General features: G+C 40.7%; 1 protein-coding gene across 1 annotated transcript in view; it reads left to right on the forward strand.

Annotated features, from left to right (window-relative positions):
- THOC2 (THO complex 2) overlaps positions 1-15546 on the forward strand; it is a 152776-nt gene that overhangs the window by 97898 nt on the left and 39332 nt on the right. The window contains exons 29-33 of the mRNA XM_040323934.1: positions 256-440; positions 745-847; positions 2823-3259; positions 6847-6905; positions 8368-8403. Coding sequence (XP_040179868.1) covers positions 256-440; positions 745-847; positions 2823-3259; positions 6847-6905; positions 8368-8403 — 820 coding nt within the window. The remainder of the gene's footprint in view (positions 1-255; positions 441-744; positions 848-2822; positions 3260-6846; positions 6906-8367; positions 8404-15546) is intronic.

Here is a 15546-nt window from a genome sequence, read left to right on the forward strand (position 1 = left end):
AATACGTTTCTATCCTGAAAAGATTAACTTTTGTTTTACAAAGTTTACTTCAAAAATGTAAACCGAATTCTTAAGATGGATTGCCATAATTGCTGTATACAGTGATTCAGAATATTTGTACTTTTTGGGTTCTCTTCACTTTAACATTAAAACATGATTTTTAAAATAGAGGTAACAATTTAACACACAGCCTCACAGGAATTATATTTGGTGCATTGATGTCTTGCTGTATTTAACACTTTGTGCGAATTGCAGCTACTCTGGACAGTTGAAAAGCAGGAAACCTTTCATGGTACCTGAAAATGAATTTCACCACAAAGATCCTCCTGCCAGGAGTGTCATTCCAGCTCAAGTACAGAATGGTCCGGGTACTGTCAGCCAATCTGTGTCACTCATGGTAAACGCAGTTAAGCCTGAAGAAAGCTCTGCTGATGATGCTGGTGAGTAATGGTATTCAGATGCTTTAATGTCATTTTTACCATTTTGATCAAAGTAATTAAGCTAAAACTGTCATAAACTTGTGCAAACCAAACTGAGTAAATTATGAAAGAGAACATTATTTAATAAACATTAGGCCAGGTACTAATAACCTTATTACAGTGCAAGATGTGCATTAATCCACAAATACTTAATTGGCTTCCCCCTATATCCAGTTTCCTAAATCGTTTTTGTGTTCATGTCCGTTTCCTAAGATGTTTAGTGTTTTAATGTGCATGTTTTTTTATTTTTTTTCCCGAATCCTAGAAAAATTAAAGGAAAAATCTCAGAGTGCTGCTAAAGTTATTACGAAGGCTGCTAGTGCAACACCAAAAGTTGCTGCAAACAATGGAAACAGCTCTTCAAACAGGTATGCATTCTGTTCGCTGTTCGGTGGTCTGTTCTGTAAGTATACAAAGCGCTATCTCCACTATGTAACATTAAACCATACGCGCTTATATATTCATAATAAGAAAGCATTAAGACACCAGAAAATAATAATCTGTATTTACACATCATGAATATACTAAACTTCAAAACAGCAATTCAGATTATCTTCAAAAAAAATTAATATCTCGTGTTTTTTTTTTTTTTTAAATATCATAAATATAATAAAAAAACAAACATTTTTAATTTATCTTCAACTAAGTAAATTGTCTTGTGTATAAAAAAAAAAAACTTCAAAAAGTCCACATCCAAAGTGAAAGAAAAAGTGGAAAATCCCAACTCCACTCAGACAGATAACCTACTTCACCTTTAGTGTTGAAACCACCACCAAAATCTGCTAAATCACTCACCAGAACTAATAGCTGATAATAAAACCAGCAAATGCGCTTTTATATATATTTGCCGCTCTCATGGGCACCGGGGATCTTTCCACCAAAAATGTCCCACATAGTCATCCAACAACAAAAACTCCATGCTCCAAAAAAGGGGCATTATAAAGGAAAGAGGGAGCTCATGCCCTAAAACCATAAAAACGATTTTTATTTAGTAAAACAACTCAATCCACTTACACAATATAAACTGGCTGTATTGCAATATATTTTATTAGCCATTCTCCGGCCACATCCTCTGACCGTGAGTATGGAATTGGCTTGTGTTGGGACATCGCACCAAAGGCCGCACCCTGTGATTTCACCCCTGGACCACGTCAGTCGATGAAACGAGTGGGGCAGTGCCTTTGATGTGACTTCCATATGCTTGCTAAGTTCAGACTCATGGTTTGAGGAAGCGGCCGGACAAGGGCTGGTTAAATATATTGCAATACAGCCAGTTTATTTTGTGTAAGTGGATTGATTTGTTTTATTAAATAAAATATTTTTTTTATGATTTTATGCTATGAGCTCCCTCTTTCCTTTATAATACCAACTTTTTGGAGCATGGAGTTTCATTGTTGTTGGATGACCGTGGGATGTTTTTGGTGGAAAGATCCCTGGTGCCCATAAGAACTGCATATATATATATAAATGTGCATTTTCTTGTTTAATGATTATTTAGTTCTGGTGAGTGATTTAGCAGATTTGTGGTTTCAACACCTAAGATGGAGTATTGTTATTTGTTTTAAATGAGGACTGGATTTTCAGGCTTTTTCTTTCACTTCGGATTTTGATTTTTTGAAGAGTTTTTGTGCGTGGTACATGTGCGTGATATTTAGCCAAAGATATTATATGTTTTTTTGTATATTTATGCTTTGTAAATCACAGAATACTATTTTCTGTTTTAAAAATCTATTATGAATATATAAGCATGGTTGCATAATTTGTTACACCGTAAACATAGTGGTGATATCACTGGTTGGCCAAAAAGTCATAAAAGGTTATTGGTCTTTACATCACATAGATAGCCGCTGTGCCAGTTCGTATCAGTTTTTAGCATTTTTTTTTTTCTGAGACTTTTTTCCTCAATTTTTGCACACGCTAAAATCCCCCCCCCCCCCTTTTTTTTTAAGCCTGAAGATTTTGGAATTTGCACATCCTCCTCCAACCAAACCCCTCTCCTGAACTTTTTTTGGTTTCTTTCTGGGAGCAGGTACCCATTTATGACAGGTACCCAACTCCCACTTTTTGCCTAGGCAAGCAGAGCGGAAGTTCACAAATAGCAAATATGTTAAGCCTCAACATTTTGTGTGTATTTTGTGTTGAAAATATAGATTTTATAAATGGCAGCACAATTATTCTGTGACACTAAATAATTGCAATTGCCCAAATATAAAGAGTTTTTGTAATATGGACACTGATAGTTCTCTAGAAACTCGTCAATAAATCGTTGTGTTAGAATGTTTTTTAACTATCTGTGTACCTTGATCTGTTTGGTTAATTGTATAATTGTATTTCCTTTTTTAGCAAAGTTACTAAAGAAAAAGAAGACAAAGATAAAATTGGTAAAGAAAAAGAGAAAGACAAGAAGGAGAAGACTCCAGCTGCCCCACAAGAGATCAAGGCACCAGGAAAGGATGGCAAAGATAAAGTAAAGGAAGATCGGGCAAATAAAGATGAGAAGCCGAGAGATGTCAAAGAAAAGACCCCCAAATCCGACAAAGAAAAAGAGAAACTCAAGAAAGAAGAAAAAACCCAGAAGGAAGACAAATCTAAAGCTACTACCACTGTTACTGAGGCAAAACTGGCTGCAGATAAGGAAAAGGAGAAGGAGCCTTCTAGAGAGCGAGATTTATTGAAGGAGTCAAAAACAAAGGAAAGCTCTAAAGGTGGAGACAAGACAACCGTTGCTGGGTCCTTGAAGTCGCCTGTTCCCAGATCTGACATATCGGAGTCTGAGAGGGGTATGTTTTTTTTTTTGTTTTTTTTTTAATGTTTAAGATTATCTAAAAAGCTTCAGTGTTGTATTGTTACTACTAATGAAAGTTAATACTGCTTTTTGTGTAGCACTGTCGTTGTTGACCACTTCCCGTCCAGGGTACATTTATAAACGTCCTCGGTCGAGAATGGTGATATCTCGGTCATCGCTGCAACGATGATCGAGATCCTCTTTTAGGGCTGTTAATTCTGCTAATAAGTATATTTTAATCCGAGCTCCTCATGGATGTTTGGTTTCCAGTCTGTCTCCACTGATCCCCTACAGTGACTTGGTCATCTGTTGCATCTCCTAATCGGCAGCAGCTGCCTGTGTTTGACTATCTGAGGCCTTAGCCCACATTGGGCTTGGTTGCAATACCGCTGCACAGATGCAACACATCTTTGCTAAGACACACAGACATCGGTCCCATTGCTACCAATTAACTCTGTCCATACATCCCTAGGGATTCTTGAAGTGTTTACCTGATATCCCCAGAAGGAATTGATGTCTGTGATCTGGATTCTTGGGCCCCTATTATAGGGTCATTATCATCTGAATCTTCCTCAGCACCGTCAGGCGATGCCTCCCTTGTGTTCATGAGAATCTCCATGTCCTCTCGGGGCTGATTGGCTGCTTGTGCTCAGCTGCTGGGGAATCAAATTGAAATCTAGCATCATTCCTTTCAGAGTGTCTCTGACCCTCCTGAGTCCTTGCATCTAACCGGGTTGTGGCTCCTGATAACCTCTCCAATTCAGAGTCACAGCAGTCAATCTCTGCGTTTTGAGGCTCTACAGTCTTCTGCCATTGACTGATTTTTAGAGGGTTGTTCAAACTTTACCATGCAGTGAGTATTAACCCACATCTGGAAGATCAGCTACAAAATTTCCAGTACAACCACTATGTGGGTCATTACTTCTGTGGACTGAAACCACTCTGAAGAGTATGGGCCTCACCTTAGAGTAGGTCAGAATCCCCCCCCCCCCTCCCTTTTCAGAGTTTTTGATAATTGGCAGTCTGTCTCCACTGTAGATTCACCTGTGATCCACATTAAAATAAAATCCTGTTAAACTGGTTGAGGGTGAGCTCACCCTTTGGTACTCCGGAACAGGCAGTTGGTCCCTTATGAAATCCAAGTTTGGGTTAACAGGTCCTGCCCTTTTTCATATGCTGGTGATAACTTTATTTAGTAAAATTGTGTCAGGTTAGATTTCCTCAACAGAGATGCCTTCACTGCTTCCCTATCCAGAGGAATCCTTTACCCATGGGTGCTGTGTAAGACCTCGTGTTACTTGGTACACACATCTGCTCCCTGACCTACAAGAACAACCTGGATCAATTTTTTTCTGTTCCCTACCCAAACAAGAACCTGGCCCCATGGGGTTCTTTATAGGCTTCTGCTATTTCTTGGAGCGTAGTACTAGTTTATTTTCCTGACACCTGCCAATTGTGACTCGCTCAGATGACCATGGTTTTGAAAATAGCCAGTTTTTGGAAGCTTGCGGTTAGAACCCTTTTGAAGTTCCTAATGCCGCGTACACACGACTGTTTTTCATGATGTGAAAAATTACTACTTTTTTTTATGTCATTAAAAACGATTTGTGTGTGGGCTCCAGAGCATTTTTCATGACGTGAAAAATGGGCATTCAAAATTTAGAAAAAAATGGTCGTGTGTAGGCTTTAACGACGTGAAAAAAACGTGCATGCTCAGAAGCAAGTTATGAGACTGGAGCGCATTCGTCAAGGTGTAACAGACTGAAAAGCGCAAAGACTGAAAAGCGCAAATCTTCTCTCACCAAACTTTTTCTAACACGAAATCAGCAAAAGCAGCCCCAAGGGTGGCACCATCCGAATAGTAGTTACCCCTTTATAGTGCCGTCGTACGTGTTGTACGTCGCACGCTTTGCTAGAGCATTTTTTTTTTTTCACGATCGTGTTTAGGCAAGGCAGGCTTAACAAGAATCGGGTTGAAAAAAACATTGCTTTTTTCTAGACCATTAAAAATGGTCGTGTGTTACACTTGTGAAATGTAACCAGGTGTCAACTGATTGTAGTATTCAGAAACCAGAGCGCAAGGTATATGCTCAGGGAATTTGCACCTGCTTGATTACCAGAAAATATCAGATCAGTGACTGCATCAGATAATGTGCATTCACTGTTTAACCAACAATTTTGTTTTACCAGGCTCCCTTGATTTTTCAGTCCACTTTTGTCAAGCTGGGTGGGACCAACAGGGCCACCCTCAGTTCAAATTTCGTATACCAGCAGGAATTGCATAAAGTTTGAGCCTTTATTTGTTGACTGGCTTGTATTTCCCTTTGGGCTTGTTTTTTTGTTCAGGGTTCCCTCTCCTGTGTTTCTATGGGGACTTTTTCCAGTGTATTTTTTTTTTTTTTCTGTTGACCACATAACCTTATTGATCTATTTTATTCCTTAGCCTGTAGTTATGTTTCCACCTGTCACCGCTAGTTTTGACTCCTTGTTCCTTTGGTACAGGGAAAGTCCTCAACCCCCCCCCCCCCCCAGGCATGTGGGTGGATCCCAACGACTGGACTGGCATTGTGACATCAGCAGACAGCGGTCGTCTGCCAGCTGTCTGCTGAAAATGAGTCACAGGAGTACAGAATGAACTGCACTCCTGTAATCCACAGGAGAAGTAAAGCCAAACGAGCTTTGGCTGTACTTCTCTTTTTTAAGATTTTTATACTTGGCACAAAATATTTTTCTTGAAGTCTATTGAGGGACACAGGTCTTGCCCCTCTGTGTTGTTTCATGGCCCTCAGCTGCATAAAACCGAGGCATTCTGGGTTGAGGCGAGACCGCATGAGGGCTGACTTATGCGCATGAGGGCTGTTTGATTCAACTGCCTGTAAGGTACAGTAAATAAAATATCATCCAAATACTATATGGATATTTAAGAAAAATCTGCTTGGCTCATCTTTCCAAACTCTCCAACCCTCTTCCTCTCCTCCAGTCAGTAAAAACGCAAGAAAATCATGTATCTAATTTTTTATTTATTTAACAAGTAACTGTTTTAACATGGAGAAACCATTTTGTAGACTTTTTGGTAAAGAACTTAAAGGATTTCTGTTTTGTCCCAGTTAAAAAAAAATCTTTTGATATCGGACCGGGAGTATTGTTAAAACTTCTGACAGGTTTATGTTGAGTTTTTTCACAACCTTCCTGTCTGGGATTTAAAACATGAGCTTGCTTGGTTGCACAGACACTTGAACTATAAAGGTTTAACCTGTACCTCAACAAGGACTCGCAATTGAACACATTTGATTTCACAAGGGTCTTCTATAGTTTATATCACACATTTCTTTCTTAGTATTCGTAACCCAATGAAATTGGGTTTTAGAGGGCTGTGGTTTACATTATCTTCAGACACACTGATCCATAGGCAGAATTTCAGTCCCTATAAACCGCAAGTGATTATTTTATTTAATTTTTACCTTTTTTTTTTTTTTTTTTTTTTAAGGTTTACTTGTTTTTAAATACATATGTGTTGTGTTTTTGTAATGCCATGTTTTATTTGCGTTGGTTCACTTGCGCATTTTTTTTTTTTTTAAACAGAACAAAAACGACGCAAAATTGATACGCATTCTTCTCCATCACATTCCTCAGCAGTAAAGGTTAGTATAGCATGAGGAAGGCTGTATCCATAATAGGCTGACCTGTGTGGAATACAAGAGTCCATCTTCCTTCAAGTTGGGTGCCAATAGTCTGCTGGAAAATCGCTGGAGGTTTTTTGTTTCCTTTATTTTTGTTAATATTTTGTATTTTTGAAATTGCCTTTTATGGACTCTAGTTTTTTACAAAGTATTTTTCTAAAACCTTCAAAAAAAAAAAAAAAAAAGCTCAATCTTCAAGGACCTAGCAGTCAAATATATTTTTGTACATAGTGTGAAAGTGAAAATTTGCAAGAGAGCTTTTCCAAAGTGCCTCAATATTTGTAAGCAGTCAGTATTTTTAATTCTATAAGTGAGTGAAAAAGCTACAAGCAAACCTTCAAGATAATTTTTTTCGATCAAAGTCTTTTTTTTGTTTTTTTTAATCGATGGAAGAGAGCACTGAAGATGGTGATTGGATCCTGTGGGAATATAAAGAGCGTCTCCTGCATTCTTCAGAGCTTCATCTGCTGAAACGTGCCTTAGAGGATAGGATCCTGAATGGTTCCACAGTAAAGTCTGGTGATCAACCAACGTGCCTGTCGTAGCTGCGTAATACGAAAAAGCATGCAGCTTCTGTTAGTTGCATCCTGGAAAGTGTATAATATCCCCATTACCCGTTGATCCCTGCATTACCGAATAAAGCAGATTTGGCAGCTGTATAATCGTCTTCTCATCCATTGAAGAGCAGTCCCTTGGCCATCAAGCATCATTATGTCGTGCATAGGCTGCATTCAAGACTGGGTGGCCAAGTCCATGCACCCTTTGCTCCTTATACTGTTTGATGTCATTAGGATCCATTTTTATGTTTTTTACCTTCTGTGATGAGCCACTAAAACTGTAAGTGCCCCACTTCAGTCCAGGAACATGGATTGCCAAGATGTGCCTTGCAACTGTCATGGGATTCAGCACTTTTTTTTTTCATTTTTATTTTTCTCTTTTGCTATTTTGGTAAGGTAATATGGTTTGACAGAACACACTTGATTACACATTGGACTTCTATAGACGCTATCACATTGTACATTTTAATTTCATTTAATAACTTTTAAAAGCCTCAACATTGGCTACCCAATTGGGTGCCAAAGAGCTGCAGTTTAACCTTGGTCAGCTTTTTCAACTTTTTTATTTTTTTATTTTTTATTTATTTTCATTATTATTAAACACACTTCTTTTATTACATTATACTTATTTATTTTTCTATATAATGGGACACAAATTTTATTTCTGTGTAATGCATATTTAATTTGTTTCATTATAGTATATAGCTGTTTCCATGTTGATTTTTTTTTTGTTCAGTATTAACAGCATCAAAAGATTTATTCCCTCCCCCTCTCAAAGGAGTAGCTGTATTGTCAAGGTCACAACCATGGCCCTGGTTACTGACAACTATGCCAGCTTACGTGTCATCTCCATTCATTTTCTACAGGACAACCTCAGTGAATTTAAGGACTCATCAGCAAAGGTTTGAACTACTTATATCATATTGTAATTTTCTGTCTAATATTTATATAGATATATCAATGTAATAGATGTCTATTATTTGGGATAAACCTTGACATGATATATTTAAATGTATTGAATACATTTGAACAAATGCACATTCTAAAATACAGTATTTACTGTTAACTGGTACCCTAATCTAAAAGCCCATCTTTCCGAGACCACTGTAATTACTAAGCTTGCACACCTTAGATGTGTTGAGTAGTACTCTGCGTGTTGGATCCCATTACTGGTGAGCCGCATAGACTTCAGCAGCTCAGGGCTAATGCTTCCCTATGTAAGTCTTTGCAGCTCACCATCACTGATGCAGGAGGCTCACAGAAAGCTGATATAAATACATGCAACAAGCTGCTAGAAACTGCTACACATACTTGTCTGATCTGAGGTCTACGTATTTCTCAGAGGTGTTTGGATGGTGGGGTGTTTTTTTTTTTTTTGAAGCGCTACCCCCGCAGGAGCCGTTGTTTGTGGGATCGGCGTATTAAGTTACTGTTCAGGGTGTCTAGGGGTGATACTAGTGAGTTGAGGCAATGAGCGAAGGTCCAGTCATCAATTGGATTTTCTTCAGTGCTTTATTCCAAGGCCCAACATCAACATAAGACAAGACAGGAAAGGTTGATGAAGCATGAGAATAACTTTAGTATCAGGCCTTGGATATGGAAAAGAGCAGTCCTGCTCTCCGTGATAAGGAGATCAGTTCGTCGCCACTCTAGCCAGAGTGGGTAAAGTGCCCCCGGACAGACTTCTATCACAAGCCTGGCAGCTGAAGCGTCACTTGCAAATCGCTGGGAGGAACAGACCTCTGCCACAGGCCTGACTCTGGTCCTCTGCCACAGGCCTAGCGATTTAGGGTACAATAATTGGATTGAGCGAATCCTCCCAGTAAATTTAGTTGAAGCCACCAGTTGACAGCTGCAATATACCGTGTCAGTACCGTGGTGACCAGATCCCCGATGGTTCGTTCAGGTCTCCTGGATAACCTCTCTCCGGGTTCTCCCTGAGCCGATTCCCCACCGCACAGCTCTCAGCTTAGGATCCTCTTAGCAAACGCTGGGACCCAGCAAGTCGCTGGGGCCCCTTTCATCATCAGGATGAAGCTCTGCATGGTGCGCAACTCCGGCCAGGTAGGCCATGGTGGCGGGTTCCATGGATGCGCGCACCCTGGAACTCGGACCCGGCGAAGAGAAGAAGACAGACCGACCAGAATCAATGGCGCCCGCCTCGGATACACCCCTCCCCAGCATGCCCAGTGAGGGAAAAACTCCCCCAATTGGCTGCTGGAGAAAAGTGGCTCCGCCAGAACCTCTCTAGCGCCAACTGTCGCCCAGGGGCGGGACCGCACCTCTAAAACGCAGACTGACCCACAAGACAGCTCCGAAAAGACAGCAGCCCTGCAATTTAACAAATTGTGAATGGGAGCAAAATAACAATCCCATTCCCCACTAACTTTAGCGTAGTGCCCATACTGAAAGTTCCCAGACTTTTTTTTACTTTTAGCCTTTACTTTCCAAACCTCACTCTAATTCAAGCTTTCCGTTTGAATTTAAAATGTAATGGCAGTCATGGGGTAATGACCCCAGGGTTCTTTTTGAGTTGGATAGCTCTCTAATTGAACAGGATAAGTATTTCACCCAACTCGTTCTGTTTGGGAAACCATGGCATAAGAATAAACTGTTCAGGCTCGGTTCACACTGATGCGAATTTTGATGCAGATCTCCCCACATCGCATACTAGCACATTATGACATACTTCAGAACAAAGCCCTCCCAGCAGGGCCCAGTCACCGCTGGGAGGGCTTTGTTCCTCCGGCCTTTCTTCCGGGTTCGCGGTTTCTGATGCTGTGAGTGGCAGGAGCCGCAATGATGTCACGGGAGCCCTCAGTTTTGGCAAGAAGCTTTGAAGGTCCAGCACGGTATGCCCGAGTGTCAAAGCGCATGCATAAAGGGTTAATATCTCCTAAAGGATGCATGTTTAGGAGGTAATTATTTTACCTACAGACAAGCCTTATTATAGGTTTACCTGTAGGTAAAAATAACAAAGCAGGGTTTACAACCACTTTAAAAGCCAAACACTCCCTTCTACCCCATTCCCATTCATGAATTGGTATCCATTTATTCATAGACCCTAAAGCCAGCATATTAGTATGAACAAGATTAAAAAATGTTTTGCATAGAAGTATCACATTAAATTGTGAGGATGATAACAAATAATTCATAATGATTTAATGGTTTAACATTATTTCAATAGTAATGTGAAAATATAGGCAAAAACCAGCATATAATCAGATGTTTCAGTAAAAACAAGACCACTGATGACAACTGAAATTTTCATTTGGAATATCAAATATGAATACTAGAAGAACTGTTGTACCTGGGATATAACATGGGTGAAATAAAAATCCTCTGTATAATACTAATAAGCAGGTAAATGTATAAAACTGGAAAAACACTGCTATTACATGCAAAAGGTGAAAACCTCATCGGTGGGATCAATTGAAAGAACTGCTTTGCCTGGGATGTAGGTTTAATTTGGTGTTCTTTTGTTTGGTTTAAGCTAGAAGAAAAAAAACCTGTGCTGTAATACACCTAATCCCATGTAACCCTAAACCTTTTTTGGTTTAATTCGATCAGGTCAGTTTTTATACGTTTTAAATATTTATCAATAATATTTTGTCAAGTTAAAGGGGGTTGTATAGGAAAAACATTATTTTTTCATAATAAGCATCCTTTACCTGCAGACATTCCTCTTTTCACTTCCTCATTGTTTGTTTTTGCTCAGAAGTTGCTCTATTTCTTCTCTGTTCTGTTCTGTTCACTTCCTGCTTGTGTGATTTTACTATAGGAGAGGTAACTGTCAGCGCAGATACAAAGTACATGTATGGGTAGGAGTATGGTGATTAGTCCATTGGAAATAGTAGTTACAGGCAGTTCAATGATTAAAAATGCAGGTGATGTGGCTGTTCAATGGCGGCTGCTGTCCTCAGAGAGCTGACTCTGTGGTAAACAAAAAAGGGGGTAGAGAAAGGAAGCGCCACCTAAGTGCAGTATTAAAGAGGTTCTTTTAATGACACATTGTAAAAAACACACTTACAAGAAGGTAAGGAAAGAAGGCTCATCTGTAACATCCTGTAGTCCTCGTCCCGGATCCATGGGCTGCTTTAGAAGTGAAGAAAGCAGATTGTGTGGAGTCTTCAGGCCTATCCTGTGGCCTTCAGGATGAAGTCTGTTCCAGCCTCACAGGTCACGTGACAGGTCATGTGATTACTTCCCAGGAACACTTCCGGGAGGAGGGTCAAACAGGGAGAACAAAGGCTGATTGGGCTACGCGCTCGGAGCCACTGCTCCTTCTATTGGCCTGATCAGTCGTCCCGGATCGCTCCCCGAGCTGAGCAGCGGGGGGGGTGTCCCGATCGGACCCCCGACCCGCTAGAAGGCAGGGACGTATATATACGCCCATCTGCCTGTACGTGCCATTCTGTGGACGTTAATAGGCGTGCTGCGGGCGTTAAGTGGTTAACCTGATTTACAAAACTAAGGCAGAGACCATAGATGATGCTCCCTTTTTTTGTTTTAACCAGTGAGTTGAATGAAAGAAATTATTTAATTCCCCCATTAACAAACTCAATGTTGATGGGAGAATTCCTCCCTCGGAGTTGTCATATCCAGACAGTGGGGAGAGTTCACTGCTGTGAAAATACAATGATCAGTGTTGCCGGTTATAGCTGGCTGCACTGGTTGGGTGAAAAAAAAAAACAGGCTGGTTGTACAAAAAATGACTGAGATGGACTTCTGTACAATCATCCTGCCCATAGATGAATAGAAATTCAGCTGTTCCTTGCTGAACTGCAATACATTTATGGCTGGCTTTAGTCTGTTGTTTTTACCAGAGTGTGTGTAACCTCAAGGTGGTGATTTTGTAACTTTGTAAGATGGCAGTGAAAACATCATGTTGATGAACATGAGTAAGCTGCTATGGTAGCTTTTATCGTTGAATAATTTAGGCATTCCATTTTGTTCATTATTAGCATGTTTTACAGTCCCTATATGAATACATTTTAAGATGTTAAACATCAACATTGGATTCTAAAAAGAGGCTCAAATAGATTATATTAGAGTGGTGACCATGCATTCATTGATATGTGCCAGCTGTGTCAGGTATGCATTTCTGTCTGAATCAAACTGGCTTGGTGATTTTATAATTTGGGTATTTTTTGACTACAAGCTATTTTCCTGTATCCTGATATCCGACAAGCAATTGTCATGTCTGGAAACAGAATTCAAAGCAACAGCTAAACGTGTATTTAACCACTTAAGCCCCGGACCAATATGCAGCCTAAAGACCCAAGGTGTTTTTACAGTTCGGGACTGCGTCGCTTTAACAGACAATTGCGCGGTCGTGCGACGTGGCTCCCAAACAAAATTGGCGTCCTTTTTTTCCCACAAATAGAGCTTTCTTTTGGTGGTATTTGATCACATCTGCGGTTTTTAGTTTTTGCGCTATAAACAAAAATAGAGCGACAATTTTGAAAAAAAAGCAATATTTTTTACTTTTTGCTGTAATAAATATCCCCCAAAAACATATATAAAAACATTTTTTTTCCTCAGTTTAGGCCGATACGTATTCTTCTACCTATTTTTAGTAAAAAAAATCGCAATAAGCGTTTATCGATTGGTTTGCGCAAAATTTATAGTGTTTACAAAATAGGGGATAGTTTTATTGCATTTTTATTTTTTATTTTTTTTTTACTACTAATGGCGGCGATCAGCAATTTTTTTCGTGACTGCGACATTATGGCGGACACTTCGGACAATTTTGACACATTTTTGGGACCATTGTCATTTTCACAGCAAAAAATGCATTTAAATTGCATTCTTTATTGTGAAAATGACAGTTGCAGTTTGGGAGTTAACCACAGGTGGCGCTGTAGGAGTTAGGGTGCACCTAGTATGTGTTTACAACTGTTTGGGGGTGTGGCTGTAGGAATGACGTCATCGATCGTGTCTTCCCTATAAAGGGAATGACGCGATCGATGCGCCGCCATAGTGAAGGACGGGGAAGCCGTGTTTACACACGGCTCTCCTCGTTCTTCAGCTCCGGGGAGCGATCGCGACGGAGCGGCTATAAACAAATAGCCGCGCCGTGGTCCCGGATCGCTCCCCGAGCGGACCCGACCTCCGCATGTAGCGGGGGGGGTCCCGATCGGACCCCCCACCCGCTAATAGGGGAGGACGTACCTATACGCCCATGTGCCTGTACGTGCCATATTGTGGACGTATATGTACATGGGCTGGTCCTTAAGTGGTTAAAGAGAACCTATAATGTTACACAGTCGCAACAATTTTACTGATCATTAAGCAAGGAGCAAGAGTTCCTGTGTAAATAGATCCATTTTTCTAATGTATAAAAATTTGTCCTGTTCGTTTTTTTTTTCCTATTGTGTACATGTATACACATTCCACAGACACAGATTTATGAATTCTGTGTTAGGGGTCTGAATGCAGTGCATGCTTACGCACCTCTGTGAATGTCTCTATTGAAAAGGTGAAGGTGGTACAGACCAACAGACAGTAGAAGCATGTTGACATCAATGAAATAGGCAGCGCCGGCAAAGCGTCGCTGCAGCGGCACTTTGCAGGCGGTTTCTAACCTTTTCTGGTCGAATCGTGGACATTGCTGGATAGAGAAGGGGCTCAGGTAAGTATTAGGGGGACCTGGGGAGGCTGCTACATGCAATTTTTTTTTTATCTTAATGCATAGAATGCATTAAGCGGCATTCCGTCCAAAATTGGAACTTCCGGTTCTCATTTGACACCTTTCAGGGGGGAGCATATACCTATATAATACAGGTATTTGCTCCCACTTGCAGCGATAGATCGCAGCAGATTCCATGGTGATCTACGCCATTTCCGGCCCCTCCTCTGTTCCTCGCTGTCTTTTGGGAGACGCACAGGTCCCAGAAGACAGCAGGGACCAGTGAGGACACACAGCACGACTCGCGCATGCACAGTAGGGAACCAGGATATAAAGCCACAAGGCTTCACTTCCTGATTCCCTTACTGAAGATGCCATGGACAGGTAAGTGTCCTAATATTAAAAGTCAGCAGCTGCAGTATTTGTAGCTGCTGACTTTTAATTATTTTAATTTTTTTTGGCTTTAAGTTAAAAAAAAAAAAAAAACTTCTGCCTTTACAACTCCTTTCATGTTTGCATTATGTGCAGTTTTTAAAGATGCCTGTTGCTTCAACCCAAGAAATACAATAATCGGTTGCTTGGCTGCTTTGACTCTGTTCTTCCTCTGTCAAACAAGGGTTAATGCAATCTGCTCTTGTATTTTTGTGTGATCAGCAGAATGTCAGCAGCTGTCATGTGTTGACCTTGTTTGCACATTTTCACCTTGTGTGGAGGCGTATATGTGGACAAATGCAAGGAGATGTATTGGTTTCTGTGGCTTATCAAAAACCTTCACCTCTATTTTGTTTTTAACCATCTTGTGTACATGATCGGAATACTAACTTTTAGTCTGATCTGTCATTTAAATACTTAAAGCGGGGGTTCACCCTATTAAAAAAAAAAAAAAATTTTTTTTTTATTCTAGCATAAAATTCGGCATCGTAGCGCGAGCTACAGTATGCCGGTCTTACATTTTTTATCCCCGTACTCACTGTTTAATCCTACCTAGACGATTCCGACTGCCCACGGGGAATGGGCGTTCCAATCCAGATGGAAAGTGATTGACGGCCGGCTCTGGCGCGTCACGCTTCTCCGGAAATAGCCGAAATAGGCTTGGCTCTTCACGGCGCCTGCGCATAGCCTGTGCGCAGGCGCCGTGAAGAGCCGAGACCTACTCCGGCTGTCTTCGGGGAGCGTGACGTGCCAGAGTCGGCCGTCAATCACCCTCCCTCTTGCTAGGAATGCCCATTCCCCGCGGCAGACGGAATCGTCTATGTACGATTAAACAGTGAATACGGGGATAAAAAATGTAAGACCGGCATACTGTAGCTCGCGCTACGATGCCGAATTGTATGCTGAAATGTTGTTCAGCAGGGTGAACCACCGCTTTAATTTCTAAACATAATGATCGACTGCATATTTCTTCACACTTCCC

Source organism: Rana temporaria, chromosome 9 (genome assembly GCF_905171775.1).
Source record: "Rana temporaria chromosome 9, aRanTem1.1, whole genome shotgun sequence".
NCBI lineage: Eukaryota > Metazoa > Chordata > Amphibia > Anura > Ranidae > Rana > Rana temporaria.